Below are 20,117 nucleotides of genomic sequence, written 5' to 3' on the forward strand. Positions count from 1 at the left end.
CTATGATTTCATCTGAAAAGGCAAACTCCCAGTGAGGAAACTCCCTCTGCCAATTTAGATCAGTAACTGTTCTGAAACTCAGTCTCAGAGGGTGTCAGTTAATCAGTCAGTGAATCAACCTTTATTATGAGCTGAGGTTCTGGGGGCACTAAAAGGTTAAGTGACTTACCAATGGCCCCAAAGCCAGTATGTGTCAGAGACAGGAATGGAACCCAGGTCTTTCTGACTCTAAGATAGGCTTCTATCTACTGCTCCATGCTGCTCCCCACTCTTATCATTATCATCTGTAAATTGGCGATAATGATGTTTGTACTGTCTACCTCACAGGCTTGTTCAAGGGATCAAAGGAGATAATAGGTATGAAAAGCAGTTGGTAAATTCTAAGGCACCATAGAGATGCAAACTGTGGTTACTATGAAGAGTTGGATCCATTGGTCTTTCTTCTCATGTAATAAAGGTACTTTATGATAGTCCTGGAATGACCAAAGTGCTGATCGAGCCCATGCTATGGAATCACTTTATCAACCAATTCATCAACACATTTATTACACACCTACTATGTGCCGGGCAGTGTGCTTGGTGTTGGGATTCAGAGATAAAACAAAGACTGTTCCTACCTTCCAAGAGCTTACATTCAACTGGGATGATCTTTGGCTAAGTGGTCAATAAATAAAGTCATCTTATTTTCTAAAAATTTTAAAAATTCTTTCAAATATATGAATAAATATGGACTCTTCCACATCTAAGACCCCTTTATAATGTGACTTTCTTTATTATCTCCATGCCATGCCCCTGGTAGCTCCAGGGAAAGCACCTACCACATGTCAGACACAAGGCTAAGTGCTTTATAAAAATCATCTCATTTAATCCTCATAGGGTGCTGTTACTGCCACCATTTTACAGTTGGGGAAATTGAGACAAACAAGTTAAATGACTTACCCAGGGTCACACAACTAGTACATATCTGAGGATTCCTCCTCTTCTATCCATAATGCCCCATGCCTGAACTCGGATCAGAGAGTCTCCCCTTTTTTCTCCCCTGAATCTCAGGCCCTCCTCACCACTTTTAGATCAGCTTCTTGTCATGCCACCAGATCTATCCTGCCCTCCACTCCTTTCCAACTCTGGGTCTTAGAACAGTAATCAAACCAACACCATCGTTCCTGGAAAGGACATGTCAATCATGCCACTATGCCCATATCTGTTTCCTCCCCTAGTTAGAATGAAAGCTCTGTAAGGGCAGGTACTGTCTTTCTTTTGTATTTATATCCTCCATGTTTAGCACAGTGCCTGGCACATAGCAAACATATAACAATTGATTCCAGTTCTAAATCTTTGGTCAATGATCCAAGTCAGCTCTTATTTAGATTCTAGCTTCTCTTCCTAGGAGAGGAACTGTGAGAAGAACAGAACAAATTTGGTTACCAGAGAATGGAAACTCAAGATAATTGAGATGGTAGTAAGATAGTATCTAAGCCAGAAAGCTGGGAAACAATCTTTATAGCCAATATTTCTGATAAAGGCCTCATTTCTAAAATATATAGGGAACTAAATCAAATTTATAAGAATGCAAGTCATTCCCCAATTGAGAAATGGTCAAAGGATATGAACAGGCAGTTTTCTGATGAAGAAATCAAAGCTATCTATTGCCATATGAAAAAAATGTTCTAAATCATTATTGATTAGAGAAATGCAAATTAAAACAACTCTGAAGTACCACCTCACACCTATGAGATTGGCTAATATGACAAAAAATAAAATAATAAATGTTGGAGAAGCTGTGGAAAAATTGGAACACTAATGCATTGTTGGTGGAGCTGTGAACTGATCCAACTGTTCTGAAGAGCAATTTGAACTATGCCCAAAGGACTATGGGACTGTTCATACCCTTTGACCCAGTGATACCACTACTAGGTCAATATCCCATAGAGATCATAGAAAAGGGAAAAAGACCCACATGTACAAAGCATTTATAGCAACTCTCTTTGTGGTGGCAAAGAATTGGAAATCGAGGGAATGCCCATCAATTGGGGAAACAAGTTGTGGTATATAAATATAATGGAATACTACTGTACTATGAGAAATTATGAGCAGGCAGATTTTAGGGAAACCTGGAAGGATTTACATGAAGTGATGCTGTGTAAGATGAGCAGAACCAGGAGAACATTGTACACAATAACAGCAACATTGTGTGATAATTAACTGTGGTAGACTTGGCTATTCTCAGCAGTGCAATGATCCAAAACAATTTCAAAGTACTCATGATAGAAAATATTCTCCACATCCAGAAAAAAGAATTGTAGGTCCTAAATGCAGATTGAACCATACAGTTCTACTTTTTGGCTGTTTTTTGTCTTTTTTGAGGTTTTTCCCTTGTGTTTTGATTCTTCTTTCACAATATGATGAATGCAGAAATATGTTTGATGTGATTGTCCATATATAACCTATATCAGATTGCTTTTTGTCTTGGGGAGGGGGAAGGAAGGGAGAGTGGGAGAAAAATTTGGAACTAAAAATCCTATGAAAACAAATGTTGAAAACTATCTTTATATGTAACTGGAAATAATAAAATACTTAATTAAAAAAAAAAGATAGTATCTACTTCCCCTCAGTGAATTTAAGTCACCAGGCCCAGACAAACTTGATCCCAAGGTAATGTAAGAATGGATGAGCAATGTGATTGTTGAGTACTTATTAGTAATCTACAATAAATTATGGGGAAGAGAGCTGAAGATAAGTTTTTTTTAATTCTCAGGAAAGGAAATATCATTAAACTATAGGCCTTCATTTCAGTTCCTGGTAAAATTACAAACCATTTTAAAGGGCAGGGATATGAACATTTGGAAACAGAAGCAGTGATCATAGCATGGCATCATTAAGATTATTTTATGCCACACTAACCTCATTTCTATCTGGGTTAGGGTTAGTGGACTAGAAAAAGGCTTCTTAAACTTTTCCCACTTGTGACACCATTTTGCCTGAGAAATTTTTATGTGACCCCAAGTATATAGGCACATAAAATAGGTCTACATAACCTTCTACTGTTGCCAAATTTTTCATGACCCCCACATTCAGTTACATGACCTCATGTAGTGTCACTTCTCACAGTTTAAGAAGCTTTGGACTAGAACACCATGAATTTAGGATATTTGGCTTTAATTCAGGAAGACAGGTTTATTCAGCACTATTTGAATGATCAGATGACAAAAGAAATAAATTTAGGAGGAGAACTAAAGTGGTATAGCTCAAGGACCTGTTTAGGACCCTGTGCTATGAAACATTTGTATCAATGATTTGGATGAAAGTATAGATGGCACACTTTAATTTGAAGATGAAGTGAAGCTTGAAGGGCTAATTATTGAACTGGATGGCAGAATTAGGACCCCAATGGATCTCAACAGGCTGGAATAATGGGCCAAAATCTGATAAGATGAAACTTAATAGGAATAAATATAAGGTCTTCCACCTGGATTCAAAAAATCGAGCTAGGGGCAGCTAGGTGGCGCAGTGGATAGAGCACCAGCCCTGGAATCAGGAGTACCTGAGTTCAAATCCGGCCTCAGACACTTAACACTTACTAGCTGTGTGACCCTGGGCAAGTCACTTAACCCCAATTGCCTCACTTGAAAAAAAAAGAAAAGAAAAAAAAAGAAAAAAACCGAACTAAGCATTCAACAATCATTTTTAAACAGCTGCTTTGTGCAAATGCTTGAATATAGTATAGAGAAGGTATGAATATATAACAATTCATGTGGGAAAGTGTTAAGGATTAGAGTGGACTATTATGTGAGTTGACAGTGTGATATGAAAATATAAAAAAAGCTAATGCAAGCTCAGACTTCATTTATAGAGATGGAGTGTTTAGAATAAGGGAATAGATAGTCCTACCATGCTCTGTCCCGATCAGATTACAACTATAGTATTAGACTGACTCATTGGAATGTATCTAGAGAGGAATGATCAGGATGAGGAGGGCACTAGACATGATGACATATGATGATCTGTTGAAGGAATGGGGAGTGTTTAGCCTGGGGGAAGAAAGCCTTAGGTGGGACATGAGAGCTGTCTTTAAATATTTATTTAATGGGCTGTTCTATGGAAGAAGGGAGGGTAGATATTGCAGGGAGGAAGATGTCTGCTTGATATAGGGAAACATTGCTAACCATTAGTGCTGTTCAGTGGAATAAGAGGCATTGCCATGGAAACAATGGATGCTTTGAGTCAGAATGAGTTCAGATACCTTCTCTGTCACTACCTGTGTGACTTTTGGCAAATCACTGAACCTGTTTAGCCCTCAGTTTTCTCATCTGTAAAATGACAGAATTGACCATTCTAGACAACCTCTGAAGTCCGTTCCAGACCCAGATGTGTGATCATATTAAGAGCTTCTTTGGGAGGTAATAAGCTCCCTGTCACTGACCTTCCCTAGAGGAAAGGTAGATGTCCACTTGTTGAAAATGCTGTAGAAAGGACTCTTGCTCAGGGACAGCAGGCTGGACAAGATGCCTTCTGATATCCCTTCCAGCAATGAGATTTTGTGATTCTGGAGTCCCAGCCTCCAGAAGGGAGCTGACATCCTGAATTTCTCTCCAGAATGAATATGGTCAAGCCAGGCTTTTCCAGAGCAAACACTCTAAGCTTTATAAACCCAGCCTCAACTCTGTTTTCTAGGCTATATAACTAGGTCCATTTATAATCATGGAGAAGACTTTCTGTGATCTAAAGCAAGCTATTTAAAAAAAAAAAGAACCCTGAAGTTTTTGGTCTTCAGTTTTGTTTATGTGGTCAGTCCCCACCCGGCCTCGGGAGACTCCAGGCAGGGTGGATTGAGCCAGACCCGAGACAATCTCATAGATTAGTTTCACGTTTAGCATAGAAGCCAGACAGATTTGTGTGGTGAAGTCAGCCAATGGCCGCCAAGGTTGCTTTTCCCTGCTGTGAGATCTGAAGCTCCTCTGCTTCTCTCCAACTTTCTGTTTCCTAAGAGGTTCCAGCCTAAAGCTAATTAATAACCCTTCATCTTCACTCAGACTTGAAGGGCTCGACCACAACATACTGACACGTCCTCTCAAGGCTAAGAAGAAACAGTTGACCTCTGTCTTCTCCGGCTCAGATACAGTCCTTTGGTTGACATTTATCAAAGTCCAAATGGAGGCTAACATCTCTGAAGAACAGCATGGAAAGGAATGACTTTCTGGATCCAGAGTTTATGGGTTTATTTCACTGAAGCCTTGAGAGAAATTAAGCTCAAACCTATGCCAGGATAGTTCACAGGATCAAAGATATAGAGATAGAAAGGGCATCAGAGGCTGGGTAGTCCAAATCTCTCCTTTTATAGATGAGAAAACTGAGGTCCAGTGAGGTAAAGTATATCTCGTATATCACTGAGCAAATTGGTACAGACTCTTAATTTCTGCTACTGGGGAGGCTGGGACTGGTGAATCTCTTGAGCTTAGGAGTTCTGAGTTTCAGTAGCACCAAAGCCAATTAGGTATCTGAACTAGGACCAATATCAATATGGCGAGCTATTGGGGGGCTTGGTACTAGGATGCTTAAGGAAGAGCAAAGTGGACTAGGTTGGAGCAGTAGGTCAAAACTTCACCTCTGATCAATACTGGGATCTTTTTCGGCCTGGGTGACACAGGGAGACCCCAGTCTCTACCCCCTCCCCCAAATATGGTATTTGCTGAGAGTTCCTTCTTGTCCCCTCCTCATATCACCGAGGTGCCTCCCCCAACCCAGATGTCTCCCCCAACTTGGATGCCTCCCCAACTTTCTCCTTTATCCCTATCTCATATGAATAGGTGGCCCTTCTTGCCAAGGCAAACCCCTCTACACCCATGAGTGATTTCATTTCATTGTTTTCTCCATCAGATTCCCCCTCCCCACCATAATTCTCGCTCTTGTGCTAATTTTCCAATTTCCTCCTGTCTCTTGCTTGCTTCTCTGCTGCCTGTAAATGCACTTCTATCTCCTTCAACCTCTAAAGAACCTTCACTTGATGCATCCACCCCCAATAGCTTTTGTTTTGTATCTCACCCCTCTTTCACTGCTAAACTGTTTTGATGGCTGTCTGCAATTGGTGCCTCCGCTTCTTTGCTTTCAGTCTTTTAACTCTCTGAAGTCTGGCTTCTGACCTCAGCACTCAATGGAAATTACCCTCTCCAATTGTCTATCTCAAGCTGGATGTCCCAATTTATTGTTGTTCAGTTGTTTTCATGACCCCATTTGGAGTTTTCTTGGCAGAGATACTGGAATAGTTTGCCATTGCCTTCTCCGGCTCATTTTTGAAAAAAGATGAGGAATTGAGACAAACAGGGGCAAGCTGGTCAGTATCTGAGGCCAGATTTGAACTCAGGATGATGAGTCTTGTTGACTTCAGTCTTCTTGATTTCACTGTGCTTCCTAGCTGCCCAAGGATGTCCCAAAGACATCTTAAATTCAACATGCCCAAAATGGAACTTTCCTTCCCTATCAGTGCAGAGAGCACTATCACTCACCCAGTCTCTCAGACTCCCAACCTGGGCATCATCCCGGACTTCTCACTATCTGTCACACCCAGATCCAATCTGGTGCCAAGGCCTGCCGATTTCTACATTAGCTTTGCAACATCTCTTGAAAATGACCCCCTTTCTCCTCTGGCAATACCAATCCCTCACCAGGACAATGGCAATAGCCACCTAGTGGGCATGTCTGTATTAAGAATCTCTCACAGAATACTTCTAAGAAAGCATTAGCGTCTCAGACAAAGTACTTTATTAAGAATCTGAAGAACTGGGTTCTAATCTTTGTTCTCTTCCTAAATAGCATTGTGATTTTAGGTGTATTGCTAAGTTCCCAGAGTTGATTACTTTCAGCTCTAAAATTCTTTTCTGCTTTATATCATAGTTATAATTCCTTAATGCCTAGAATGGAGTCCCTTTGAGCCCCTTCCTTATCTTCTTCCAAGGTTTGTATCAGGTACAACCTTATAAATAAAGCCTTTCAAGATTCCCTCCTACCTCTGTGGGTTAGTCTTCTCTTCCTATAGAAATTGCTGTTGTTACTGTTATAGTCATATCTTGTTATTATGATTGTTCTTATTATAAAATTTGTTCAGTCATTTTTCAGTTAAAAAAAAGAATATAAAACCCTTGAGAGGAGAGACCATCTTGTTTTCTTATATTCATATCTCTAGCACTTAGCACAGTGCCTGAAACATAGTAAGCTCTTAATAAGTGCTCTGTCTGTCAAAAAAAAAAAAAAAGAATCTCTTTACTTCAGGCTATCTTTCAATCAGCTATCAAAGTGATATTCTTTTTTTTGTTTTTTTTTGTTTTTTTTAGTGAGGCAATTGGGGTTAAGTGACTTGCCTAGGGTCACACAGCTAGTAAGTATTAAGTGTCTGAGGCCGGATTTGAACTCAGGTACTCCTGACTCCAGGGCCGGTGCTCTATCCACTGTGCCATCTAGCTGCCCCTGCCATCTAGCTGCCCCTCAAAGTGATATTCTTAAGTTAGGAGTCTACCCATATTATATCACTACTCAATGAACTGCAGTGGATCGCTATCACCTACAGAATCAAATATAAAATCATCTGTTTGGCTTTTGAAGCCCTTAATACCAGGGCCCCTTCCCAGTCTTCCTTCTTACACCTTCCTCCCTTCTCTTTATTCTACCCTCCAGTGACACTGATCTCCTTGGGGTTCCTCAAACAAGAAGACAGCCCATCTCCTAAATGTGAACATTTCCACTGTCTATCTCCATGCCTGGAATTATCCTTCCTTATCTCTACCTCCTGATTTCCTTCAATTTTCAGCTAAAATCTCACCTTCTTCAAGAAGTCTTTTCCAATCTCCCTTAGTGTTGTTGCCTTCCCTCAGCTCATCTCCAATTTATTCTGTTAATGTCTTCTTTGCACACAGTTGTTTGCATGCTGTCTCCCCCACTGGACTGTGAGTTCCTGGAGGATAGGGACTGTCTTCTGTCTTTTTTTGTATTTCCAGTGCACTTGATAGTTCTTTAATAAATCCTTGTTGACTTGTCTTGACTGTCCAAGGTCACAAGGCAGTAAGTAGAGATCCCACTGCTGGACAGATACCCCAAAATGGTCAGAGACAGACAGAAAGATTCCAAATACCCTGAAACATTCATAGCAGCACCTTTGTGGTAGCAAAGAACTGGAAATAAAAAGAGGATCCCCACGAAATTGGGAATGGCTAAACAAATTGTTTCTAGAATGTAACAGAATATGATTACACTTTAAGAAATGCTGAATTTAGGGCAGCTTGTTGGCACAGTGGACAGCACACTGGACTTCAAATTAGGAAAACTCATCTTCATGAGTTCAAATCCAGCCGAAGACACTTAGTAGCTGTGTGACCCTGGGCAAGTCACTTCATCTTGTTTACCTCCATCTCCTCATCTGTAAAATGTGTTGGAGAAGGAAATGGCAAGCCACTCTAGCACATTTTCCAAGAAAACCCCAGATGGGGGGGTCACAAAAAGTTAGACACGACCAAAACAACTCAACAATAACAACAATTGGACATCTCAAACTGAATCTCCCATACTCATCACAAACTCAACATGTATCCTCAAGAAATGATGAATTTGAAGTTTGAAGAGAAGTATGAGAAGGGTTATATGCAATCATGAAGTGTGAAGTAAGGGATATAATATGCACAATGACAACAATGTTAATAGAAAGAACAAAAAATATCAGATTGGAAGCTGTATAGTTCAAATGCCCCCAAAAGATTCACTGTGGAGAAGAGTTGAGATGAGTCAGTCATTTCATGGACTTGGTTCCTTCAGCTGTTACAAGGAAAGTTGAACCAAATGTGCCAAGTTCTAATATTACACAGTAGCTATCATGCCACCAGGTCTTTTACCTGAGCTTGAGGGAAGAACAACTGGCTCTGTGGGCTTTTCTTAAAGGTTCTAATGAATGGTGAGAGGGTTGAATTGAGCCGCAGGAATGGGAAGGGGGGGTGGGAGGAAGGAGGAGAGGGCATTGAATCATCAACAGGCTGAGAAATGAGACCCTGAAGAATTCCAAAGTGTTGATAGTCACTTAACTGTGGATGTATAACTTCTGGCCAGGGTTTTCTGTCTTCACCCCTTGGAAGTAATTAATCATATAAAGTCTCATATCAGAGGATTGTAAGATTCTAGATCTAGACCTGGGAATACCTACGGACCAGCCAGTCAAAGCCCCTCATTTTACATAGGAGGAAACTGAGTTCTAAGCACGTGAAGTCCATGGTCACATAGGCAGTATATATAAATATAGAGATCACAAACTTAGGCCTGGGAATGTCCTCAGGGACTCCCCAATCCATTCACTCATTTTCTAGACAAAGAAACTATGTATATCTACATAGGGGGCAGCTACATGGCACACCACATTGAGTATCAGGCTTGAAGTCAAGAAGACTCATCTTCCTGAGTTCAAATCTAGCCTCAGACACTTCCTAGCTGCGTGACCCTGGGCAAGTCACTTAATCTTATTTGCCTCTATTTTCTCATCTGGAAAACCAAGCTGGAGAAGGAAAGGGAAAACACCTCCAGTATCTCTGTCAAGAAAACCCCAAAAGAGGTCACAAAGTGTCTGACACAACTGAAAAACAACTGAACCTCCCTACCCATGAAGAGTAAAATGAAGGGAAGGAGTGAATGTTATCCTCAAAAGCTCTAGCTGAGACAATGAAAAAGGGAACTGGAAGGAGTGAACACAAGATCTAGAGTCCTTGTTTTTTGTTCTCCACAAGTCCTTCTCTCTTTTCTCCATTTTCCCACATCGCTATTCCAAGTGGGGTGCCCCAAATGGAATATAGAACTTTAAGGAGGCCCACACCAAGGGCCAGATCAGGAGGGAAGCACTTGGCTGCCTCGCTAAGTTGTGTTCCTACTAATTCATCCCAAGGTCCTGTTCATTTTTCATTCTTCATTGGTTCTTTGATATAGAAATACAAAGGCATCGATTGCCAGGAAGGATAGAGACATGCACGGTTTTAAAGCAATCCAAAATGGGCCCTCTTGGGTCGGAGGAAGCCAAGGCAAACAAATAAATCTCGCATGATTGTGTTAGACAAATGGCGCTGTGTAGAGCACTGAGGGAACTGAGCTCTGGAGGACCCAGCCCTGCACAGAAATACGCCAAGCTCTGGCTAATGTCACATGCTAGGAGGTCATGCCGGGAGAGGGAATGATGAAGAAGTTCAGAGCTGAGCCTCGACATTTCAGACTGAGCCCAGCAGCAAGCCATTAACTGGGCTAGACTCCAGGGTGTAGGGACCACAGAGATTCCCAAGTCAGTGAGGCACCACTGTCGATTTCCATCCATTTCAATTTTGCTAAATGGGCCAAGTTTATTTCCAGATGAGTCTATGAGAAGAACACTCCCATCTCCTCAAAACGATGGAAGGCAGTAGGTTGGGGTAGAGTAATAGAGAGTTGGAAGATACTGTTGAATGTGAGTTCCTTGAGGGCAGGGGATGTATCACTTTTGTCTTCGTATCACATACAATGTGCAATGCATAGATGCTCGCTTTTATACATTGGTTGAAAAGAATATGTAGCCAAATAAATAACCGAGCAGAAATAAGGACAAAGGGGAGGGAGGGGGAGGATATCAAGGATACATGGTAAGTGCTTAAAAAACTTGCATTGAATGACATCAGTCAAGGTCCAAGAAGTCACAGAATATTGTGTCTGTTTTGTGAGGGAATAGGAGACTTTCTCAGGTCAGTTATGTGTGCCTATATCATCTATCCAACTTGCCTTTGTTAATCGCACCTACGAGAGAGGAAATCTTTCTAAAGTACTGTTTTCATTAGGCAACCCTGTGAAAGAACCTTCAACATCTCCCTTTCCTTTCCTCCCTCTCTCCCCTCTTTTTTGGTCTCTATCTTCTTTCCTTCCCCTTTTCTCTTTTTTTTCTTCAGCCTTCCTTACTTCTCTCTTTCTCGCTTTTCTTCCTCTTCTTTTTCTTTCCTCCCTCCCTCCCTTCTTCTTTTTTCTTTTCTTCCCTGCCTTCTCTTTCCCCTTCTTTCCTCTCTTGTTCCTTCTTCCTTTCTTCTTCCCAGCCTTCTTCCCTTTCCTCACCCTCCTTCTTCCCTTCTCCACTATACTTTCCTCCTATCTTCCCTTTCTCCTTCCTTCCTTCCTTCCTTCCTTCCTTCCTTCCTTCCTTCCTTCCTTCCTTCCTTCCTTCCTTCCTTCCTCCCTCCCTCCCCCCTGGCATACTCCTCTTTTCTTCCCTCTTATTCCTCCCTTCCTTCTTCTCTTTCCTTACCCTCCTTCTTTCCTTCCCCACCCTAACTTCCCCACTCTTCCCCATTTCCTTTTTTCCTTCCTACCTCCCTCTATCCCTTCTCTCCCATCCTCCTTTTTTCTTCCTTTCCCTTCCTTTACTTTCCATCCTCTCCCTCTCTCTTTCCCTTCTACTTTCTTTGTTTCTCCTTTCTTTCCTCTCTCCTTCATTTCTTCTCTTCACTTCTATCTTCCTTCCCTTCCTCCTGTGAGTTGTGCTAAGTACTGAGGGAAATTTAAACATAACTTAGATCTCTTCCCTCAAGGAGTCTCCAATCTAATAGAAGGACTTTTTTTTTGGGGGGGGTGGATTTTCCCTGCTTCTGAATGTGTTTGTAATATATTCCTCCTTAGCCCTTTAAGGACAGGGCTTTGGTCTTTCTCCATGGTGCCCTGGACAATGCCGGGCATGGCTTGGGCAGGATGCTAACTTCACTGCCTGCCTGACTATTATCACATCAGCATGTTTCCAATTAGAGCTGGAAGAGGCCTGCAGCCCTAGAATCTTGGCTGGGACCTGCATTATCATCCCCTAGTTCCTTCTCACTAGCTGTGTTCCAGTACTGTGAGTCTGTTTAATATTAATACACTCCTCAGCCTCATCACTCAGGCACACAGGGGGTGGTGGCGTGGGCTTGCAAAGGAGAGATCCTTTGCTTCAGCCCCACCAGCACCTTTCAGGTTTCTAGCAGGACACTGCTGGGAGACAGTGGTATGCCAGGAGAGCATTCTGGGTAATGTCATGCAAATGAGGCATCCCTTCCAGGACACTCCCCTGGGGGATACAAAATCCCTGGCTCAGAAACAGCTGAATTGAGCAGTTTGAGAGCTGCTAGGGGGGTTCAAGGGGGACAAACACAGGCCTTTCATTCTCTCTGCCCTCTTAGGTCTGCTGAGGGCAAGCATTTAGTTAATCCGGCACTTAGCTGGGAGACAGGCTTCCAAAACACAAGGCTGGTTCAGACTCAGCAGTGACTCCTATCCTCAAGGTCTTTCCCTGGGGCTCGTGGACAGATGTGACATTCCTCGTGGGGATGTAATTTGTGCTAACAATTAGCCCAGCTGGGAAAGTCAAGGCGATTTAGTCTCTGGTTGGTTTGGGTTAGGTTGGGCACGGTGGGGTGGGTACTGATGGTGTTGAGTACCACAAAATGCCCAGGTGCCTTTATCAGATCAGACAATTTAGAGCTAAAGAACCACAAGGGACCACCAATTCCAACCCCATTTGAGAGGATGAAACTAATGGTCAGAGAGGCAATGACTTGACCAAGGTGACATGGGTAATAAGTAACTAGGTTGGCATTTGAACCCTCAAGTCTTCTGTCTGACTCCAAGGACTTCTGTCCCCAAGGACTCTTGACTCTTTGCTGTTTCCCCAATAGTTAGCAGTTCTTAAGCTGTGGGTCTATTCCCTAACATCCCTCAAGGGCTCCATGAACTCACCAGGGATATGATTACCTTTTTATTTTAGCATAATTGATTTTCCTCAGGTTCGTCTATATTTTACTTTATGCATTTAAAAACATTGTTCTGAGGAGTAGCTAGGCTTCACCAGGATGACACCCCAAAGGGTCCAGAACTCAAAAGAAGCCTCCACTTCCACTGTTAATTGCTTTATTACTAATTCACCATTAGCCAAAGACTCCGGGTCATTTGCGGGCTCTCCAGATGGCCCCAAATTACAGATGATAATTCTCATAACAACCAACCTACTACTGGGATATCTTGCCATCTGCTGTGCTGGGCACTGCCATCCAGCTTCTCCCAACCTAAACCTCTACTCTTGGCTCCCAGGATCCACCAACCCCAAGCAAGACCCAGGGAAAGTAAATCTCTTGAGCTTTGGAGCTCTCCACCCTAGGGCCAAGCTACCTTAACTGGTGACAGAGTAAATGCAAATGTTCTTAGACCTCTCTGACCTTGCTTCATTCAAGTGGTCACTAAGGCCATCCAGGCTCAGGAGCTTCCATTGCCCTGGGGGAGGTCTCCACACTTTCCATCTCTTGCTCTGGATGCAGTAATCCACCAATAATATCATTTTTTCCTGGAAGGGGCTTGTCAGTTGATGGCCCTATGACTCTGCTCACTCTCCCCTGCCCCCCAAGACCAAAACACCCTTCACCAGCATCATTCTCCTCTAAGCATTTTCTCTTCCTATTAGATCACAAGCCCTTCCAGTGTGGGAATTGTCTCACTGTTTGTATATGCCTTCCTCCCTCTCTCCCTTTCTTTCTCCTTTCCTTCCTTCTTTTTTCCTTCCCTTTCCCTTTCCCTTTCCTTCCTTCCATCCTTCCTTCTATCCTTCTCTTCTTTTCTTCTATCTTCCCTCCTTCCCTTCCCTTCCTTTTTTTTCTTTCTTTTCTCCTTCATGAATACCAGAACCTAACCACCATTTGTTATACTGAAGATACACCAGTGTTTGTCAGAACCCTGCACAGGTAATAAGTTTCCTCATGGCTACCAGCCCAGAAGCCATAAAACCAAACCAGGGAATCTTCCAGTGCCCTTGAGTTCACCACAAATAAGGACTTGGAAGTGATTTGCAGCTACCAGAGGACAGGCATGATCCACAGCTGAGAATGAACAAGGCATTGATTCACCTAGAGACAAGTTTTGAAATTTCTGGGCTTTCTTACACAGTAATGGGCTATTGGTCTTATCACCAAGTAAATGCTCACAGACTATGCTAGTAGACTTGGAGTTAGGGAGACCTGAGTTCAAATCTTGCCTCCGATACTTTATGTAATCCAGCTTCAGTTTCCTCATGTGTAAAATGTGGATAATAATAGTACCTACTTCCCAGGGATGTTGTAAGGATATCTAATAAGATAATGTCTGCATATCTTAAAGTGTCATGCAAACATCTGCATTATTTTGATTAAGATAATGGCTTCTAGTATTAAAATTATGAGCATATGTAAACAAATGTCCCTCATCTCACTGCCCAATACCTATTGCATCCTGGGCCTAATTCTAGGGAAACTTCTTTAAGGGTCAGTCAACAAACATTTATTAAGTTTTATTACAGCTGTGTGACCCTGGGCAAGTCACTTAACCCTGTTTGCCTCAGTTTCCTCATCTGTAAATTGAACTAGGGAAGGAAATGGTAAACCATTCCAATATCTTTGCCAAGAAAACCCCAAATGGTATCACAAAGAGTCAGACATGACTGAAGAACAATAAAAATGTTCCAAGCACTGAGCTAACCACTGGAACACAAAGAAAGGCAAAAACCTAGTGTCTTCCCTCAAGGAGTTCAGTAGCAGGAAAAAAAAGATGCAAATGACTAAGTGAATAGAAGAGATATACAGTATCAATGAGCAATGATCTTGGAGGAAAGCATTAGCAGTGGGGAAGGCAGAGCAGGACCAGGAAGGACCCCTTACAGGAGGTAGGATTGGTGCCAAGTCTATACAGAAACCAGGAGAGCATAGTGGGGAAAATTCCAGGTATGGGTGATGAGCTAACTTTCTTTGAAAATATTTTTGAAAATACAATTTTATTAATATATTTTGTTTCTATAGTGTCTCAGTTTCCCCCTCTATCTGGGGAGGGAGGGAACAAGCATTTCTATAAAAGTCTACACTGCGCTAAGTGTTTTTGACATTTATTAACTTATTTTAGCCTCACAATAAGGATGGTGCTATTAATATCCTCATTTTACAATTGGGGAAACCGAGGCAAACTAAATCAAGTGACATTTCTAGGTTCACACAGCTAGTAAGTGTCTGAAGCTGGGTTTGATCTCAGTTCTTCTTGACTCCAGGTATAGCATTCTTTCCATTGCACCAACAGCGCCTAATATTCTTCTCACTCCCTTTTCTCAGAGAGATGGAGCTTCTAAAAAAGAACTGATATGCCATTTTTCTTTGGAGAGGTGAGGAAGGGGAATTTTCCAAGCATGAGGGATGAGCCTTAAAGGCAGCAGCAAAGATCTGTCATGTTGACTTTGGGGAAGTCACTTGAACTTGGGTCTCTGTTTCCTTATCTGGAAAATGAATGGGTGAGGCTAGGTGATCTCTGAGGCTCTTTCTGGCTTTACATCCTTCTGTGATATGTTCTAAGGTATTGGGGTAGAGGGGGAAAAAAGAAAAGAACGGGAGACATTGGCCAAGGACAGAACGGTTCCTCATCTAGACCTCAATATTCATCACCATTTGTGTGTGTGTGTGTGTGTGTGTGTGCATGTACATGCATCCAAAACTGGGAACCCAGTGGATTTCCACTGATTGAGGAATATTGGAACAAATTGTAGAGTTAGTTCCCTACCCCAATGAAATCACCAGTCAGCCAATGAAAACCAACCAATCAACTGATAAACAAACAAGAACAGGGTTGGACCAGATGAATTCTAAAGTCCTCTCCAACTTGAACGTTCCGTGTTTTTATGATTCTAAGAACAGACTGGACCCCACAGGACTACCGGCAGCCAGTGGGGAGGTCAAAAACTCCATCGAATGAGCCAAAGGTTCATTTCTTTGGAGATGGAAACAATGATCGCAGGCTTGTCAGGCCTCGTGTTCCGCAAATCTTTCCTTGCATTCTCTTCAGTGACGATGACTCCAAATGAAATGAATCATACAATCATAGGCTTAGAGCTGGAAGAGGCTTAAAATGCTGTAGAGTCCAACTTCTTTATTTTATAGATGAGGTAACTGAGGCCCAAAGAAGCTAGATGGGATCTTAGAGGCCATAGAGTCCAACCTACTTCTTTGACAGGTGAGGAAACTGAGGCCCAGAGAAGTTAAGGAATTTGCCTAAGGTCACAAAGTCCATATTTGAGGTGGGATTTGAACACAGAAAAGGAAGGGAGGGGGGAAACAAGTATTTATTAAGTGTCTATTATGTGCTGAGTACTGTTCGAAGAGCTTTCTAAATGTTATCGCATTTGGTATTCACCACCACTTTGGGAGGTAGGTGCTAATGATATCCCCATTTTAAAGATGAGGAAATTCAGTCAAGCAGAGGTTAAGGGACCATGTTTCAAGCACTTTGCTTACCACTGGAACACAAAGAAAGGCAAAAACCTAGTCTTTATCCTCAAGGAGGTCCCCAAGGGGAAAACAAGATGCAAATGACTAGGTACATACCAGATATCTATAGTATAAATGGCTATTAATCTCAGCATCACACAACTAGGAAGTATCTGAGACTAGATTTGAATTAAGGTCTTTCTGGCCTGGAAGCAATCCTCATCTCTGATTTGGAAGTATTGACCTTATCTTGCCCCATTTTGGGGCCCCTCAATTCCAACTTCTACCTCCCACCAGAACTCAAGCTCCCAACCCTGTAATGGATGGTAAGTCTCCCTTGGGTCTTGCCATGGTCTCCGGCCAACCACACTTCCCTACCATCTCCATGCTAATATGTAACTTGTCCATCGAATGACCCCTCCCCCATCCCCCTCTCCTCCTTTCCAACTCTGGCTCTGAGAATAGTAATTATACCAATACCACTATTATTCCTGAAAAGGACACATCAATTAATTAACCTATGAGTCCAATCACCATCCCTTTGGACCAAAACACTGTCTTCTTCCATTAGAAGGTCAGTTTACTTAGGGCAGGGTCTGGCATGTCTGCTTGTATTTGTATACTCTGGCTGGTATACAGCAAGCACTCAATAATTGCCTTTTCTTTCTTTTATTCAAGCTAAGGCAGCGGAAACCAGGTTCGTGCTAGACTGACTTAGAATACAAGTCTGAAGATTGCCTATGTGTCTCACTGGAGAACCAGCCTAGCCAGGTTCATGGGTCCTCATGACTTTAAAAGGGACTACATGGTTTTGGCCACAGACATTCATCACTCAAGCAATGAACCAACAAGCACTAATTAAGCCTCTATTAAGTGCCAAGCCCTGTGCTGGTGACTAGGAATAAAAAGATAAAAATTAAACAATCCTTGCCTCAAGGAGCTTACATCCTATGGGGGAAATACCTTGTACTAAGGAGGAGAGGAATGTAATTTACAAATCAGCAAAAGCAACACCCATCGTGATGCAATTGCCCATCCAAAGTAGGGACTGGAAACCATAGATCCCCCAAGGGATTTGTGGATGGATTTCAGGGGGCCCATATGGTCAGATGGGGGAAATATACACCAACATCTTTATTTTGATATGATTGGCTTTCTCTGTATTTTGTTTTGTATATGTAAAAACATGATTCTAAGATGGACTCCAAGACTGCCCAAGGAATCCATGAAAAATAAAAGTTAAGAAAGAATCCCTGCTCTAAATAATTGAAGCAAATATTACAATTACACTGTTATAAGGATAAGGATGCCTCTAATACATTGCGTGATGTTGGTCAAGTCACTTCATTTTCTGGGACTTGGTTTCCACACCTGTAATATCATGGGGTTGGACTCTATGACTATGCCTTTTGAACTTAATGGGAATTTTCTAAGATCTCTGTATTTTTATGAGTAAAGATTTTTTTATTCACTATGTATTAGAAGACTTGTGTCCTTATCTTGAAGACCAGTCAGTCAACAAGCATGTGTAACTTTAGGCAGGTGAACCTAACTTAGGCAGGTCAACTTAACAAGACTATAAATTTCAGAGAAGGTGCCAACGTACACTGGTAGAAGGCATTTCTTCATTGTGAATTCTCTATATAATGAAATTACAGTTTCAATCTCAAGTCCTATCCCTATTGTGTGCCAGGCCTATCCCTACTATGTGCTAGATATGATCCCAAGCACTAGAAATAGAAAGAAAGCAATGAGACAGTCTTTTCCTTCTGTGACCTTTGACACATTCCTTGATATCCCTATGCCTCTGTTTCCACACTTGTAAAATAGGTTTCCCTGTTCCTGACTTAGCTCTCAGGGTTGTTGTAAGGATAGAGGGCTATGGATGAAATGCTTACAGAGATGGAGTTGGGAGAGCACTTGGAGAGGGAAATTGCTATGTAAATATCTGGTATGTGTTAGGAGAGATTCACATACTGGGCAGAGAGAGAGGCTGGGCAGTAGGTTAGCTGAAGAAAGTTACAACAATCCCAGAGCAGCTATGACTCTGAACTCACAGCCTGCTGAGAGAGGAATTTTTGGGACACCCACAATGCAAAGCTGGTTATGCATTGGGGGTCCCCACAATTTCCTTTCCCTTTTCTCTTCTCCTGCATATTTTAGGGGGCAAAACACATCATGATAATGGGCAATGCCCCTCTTGGTAACGGCCCCTTTTGTGGGAAGGGTTGGCTCTTACTGACCTGTTCCACTCGAATCTCAACCTCTCCATTCACCTTCTTTCCATAGAAATACTTGGCCCTTCAAGAAAAAGGAGAAGAAAGGAGTTAGGTTTCAGCAGCAAGTTTACTCCTTTCTAGTTTAGCCCACAACTGACTCCCCCCAACAACATCCTCAATCTGCTTGTTTAGTGAAAAGCAGGCATGTCCTGTCTAAGTCATTAACTGATCCTGTCAACAAAAACCAATATTTGGTAAAAACAGGTGGAGTTGATCGGTCAATCAACAAGCTATTCATTATTCTGATCCAGGCACTGGGAATACAAAGAAGGTACAAATATTAAGGATCTCAGACTCTAAAGAAGGAGACCATATGTAAACAATGATATAGCCCCAAAATATATACAGTCGATTATCAATTGCCAAGGCTCAATTGGAGATCATCTCTGAGGGAAGGCACTAGCAGTGCAGAGGACTGGGAAGGGCCTCTTGCAGGAGGTAGGAGGTGGAGATGGAGGCAGAGATGAGGCAGGGGAGCATCCCACACATGGGGGATGGCCAATGAAGATGCAGAATCAGGAGATGGAGTGTCCCATGTGGATATGAGTCTGTTACAGAGTGCTAGAAGGGGGAGGTAGAAGAAGACTGGAAAGGGAAGAGGGGGCTGAGTTATGATGGGCAACTGCTGCTTTTTGAGGAGGGGGTGGCACGTGATGGGATCACAACCACACTGTAGGAAAATCACTTTGGTCACCATGTGGAGGATGGATTGGAGTGGGGAGAGGCGTGAGGCAAGGAGGTCATCCAGAAGGCACATGTAGTGGACGGAAAGCTGGACGCAGTCAAGGAGCCATGAGTTCAAATCCTGCTGTTTACAAATGAGGAGTCATGCTCTCGATGGCTCCTTCTCCCACTGAGGAGTGATCCCTGTAGTCTTCACTTTGGGGAAGGGCCCCAGAGTAGCCATTTCTGATTCTCTAAGACTGTACTCTGTGCCTCTGCTTTCTTCCCAGCCTCCTTTGCAGCTCCTCATTTAGCTGTAGTCATCTGTCGGAATGTAAGCTTCCTGAGGGCAGGGGCCATCTTTCTTATTTGTATCCCCAGTGTTTAGCCCCATGGCTGGCACATGGCAATTGTGCACTGAGTGACTCAGTCTCATGGTGCTCCTAAAACAGTCCTGTATGATGTTGCTGAACAGCTGTTGATCTGCATGGGTACATGGAGGGAATCTTCTCCTCTCCCTGGGACTGTCTTGGACTGATGATATTACAAGTCTGGACCCCTTCCATCATATCCTAAACAAATGGGTACCACAGTAAAAAGGAGGGCAAGCAGGTCCCCCAGGAACCATTATTGGAGAGGGGAGAAGAAAGAAAGAGAATGGAAAGGGAAGGAAGGAGGGGGAAGGAAAAAGGGAAGAGGAAGGAGAAAAGCAAATGGAAAGGGAAGAAGAAAGGTGGGGAGGAGCATAAGAAGCAGAAAAATGAGAGGAAAAAGAAGGCAGGAGAGAGAAGAAAGAAGGGAGAAGAGCATTGGCTGTGCTGCAGGCATAGAAATCCTTTTCTTCTCTCATGTCCTTTCTCCCCCTCCCATCCCTCAAAACCTTCAAGGTGGAAGGAAATTAAGCGGG

The 20,117-nt window shown here is 42.5% G+C and overlaps 1 protein-coding gene across 5 annotated transcripts in view; it reads right to left on the reverse strand.

Annotated features, from left to right (window-relative positions):
- Positions 1 to 20,117, reverse strand: part of SYN3 (synapsin III) — a 477,977-nt gene that overhangs the window by 368,232 nt on the left and 89,628 nt on the right. For 4 of the 5 annotated variants that reach the window (XM_043965053.1, XM_043965054.1, XM_043965055.1 and 1 more), the window contains one exon: positions 18,512 to 18,569. The exons of the other annotated variant lie outside the window; for it this stretch is intronic. In XM_043965053.1, coding sequence (XP_043820988.1) covers positions 18,512 to 18,569 — 58 coding nt within the window. The remainder of the gene's footprint in view (positions 1 to 18,511; positions 18,570 to 20,117) is intronic. 5 annotated transcript variants of the gene reach the window in all.

Source organism: Dromiciops gliroides, chromosome 5, assembly GCF_019393635.1.
Source record: "Dromiciops gliroides isolate mDroGli1 chromosome 5, mDroGli1.pri, whole genome shotgun sequence".
NCBI classification, from domain to species: Eukaryota; Metazoa; Chordata; class Mammalia; order Microbiotheria; family Microbiotheriidae; genus Dromiciops; species Dromiciops gliroides.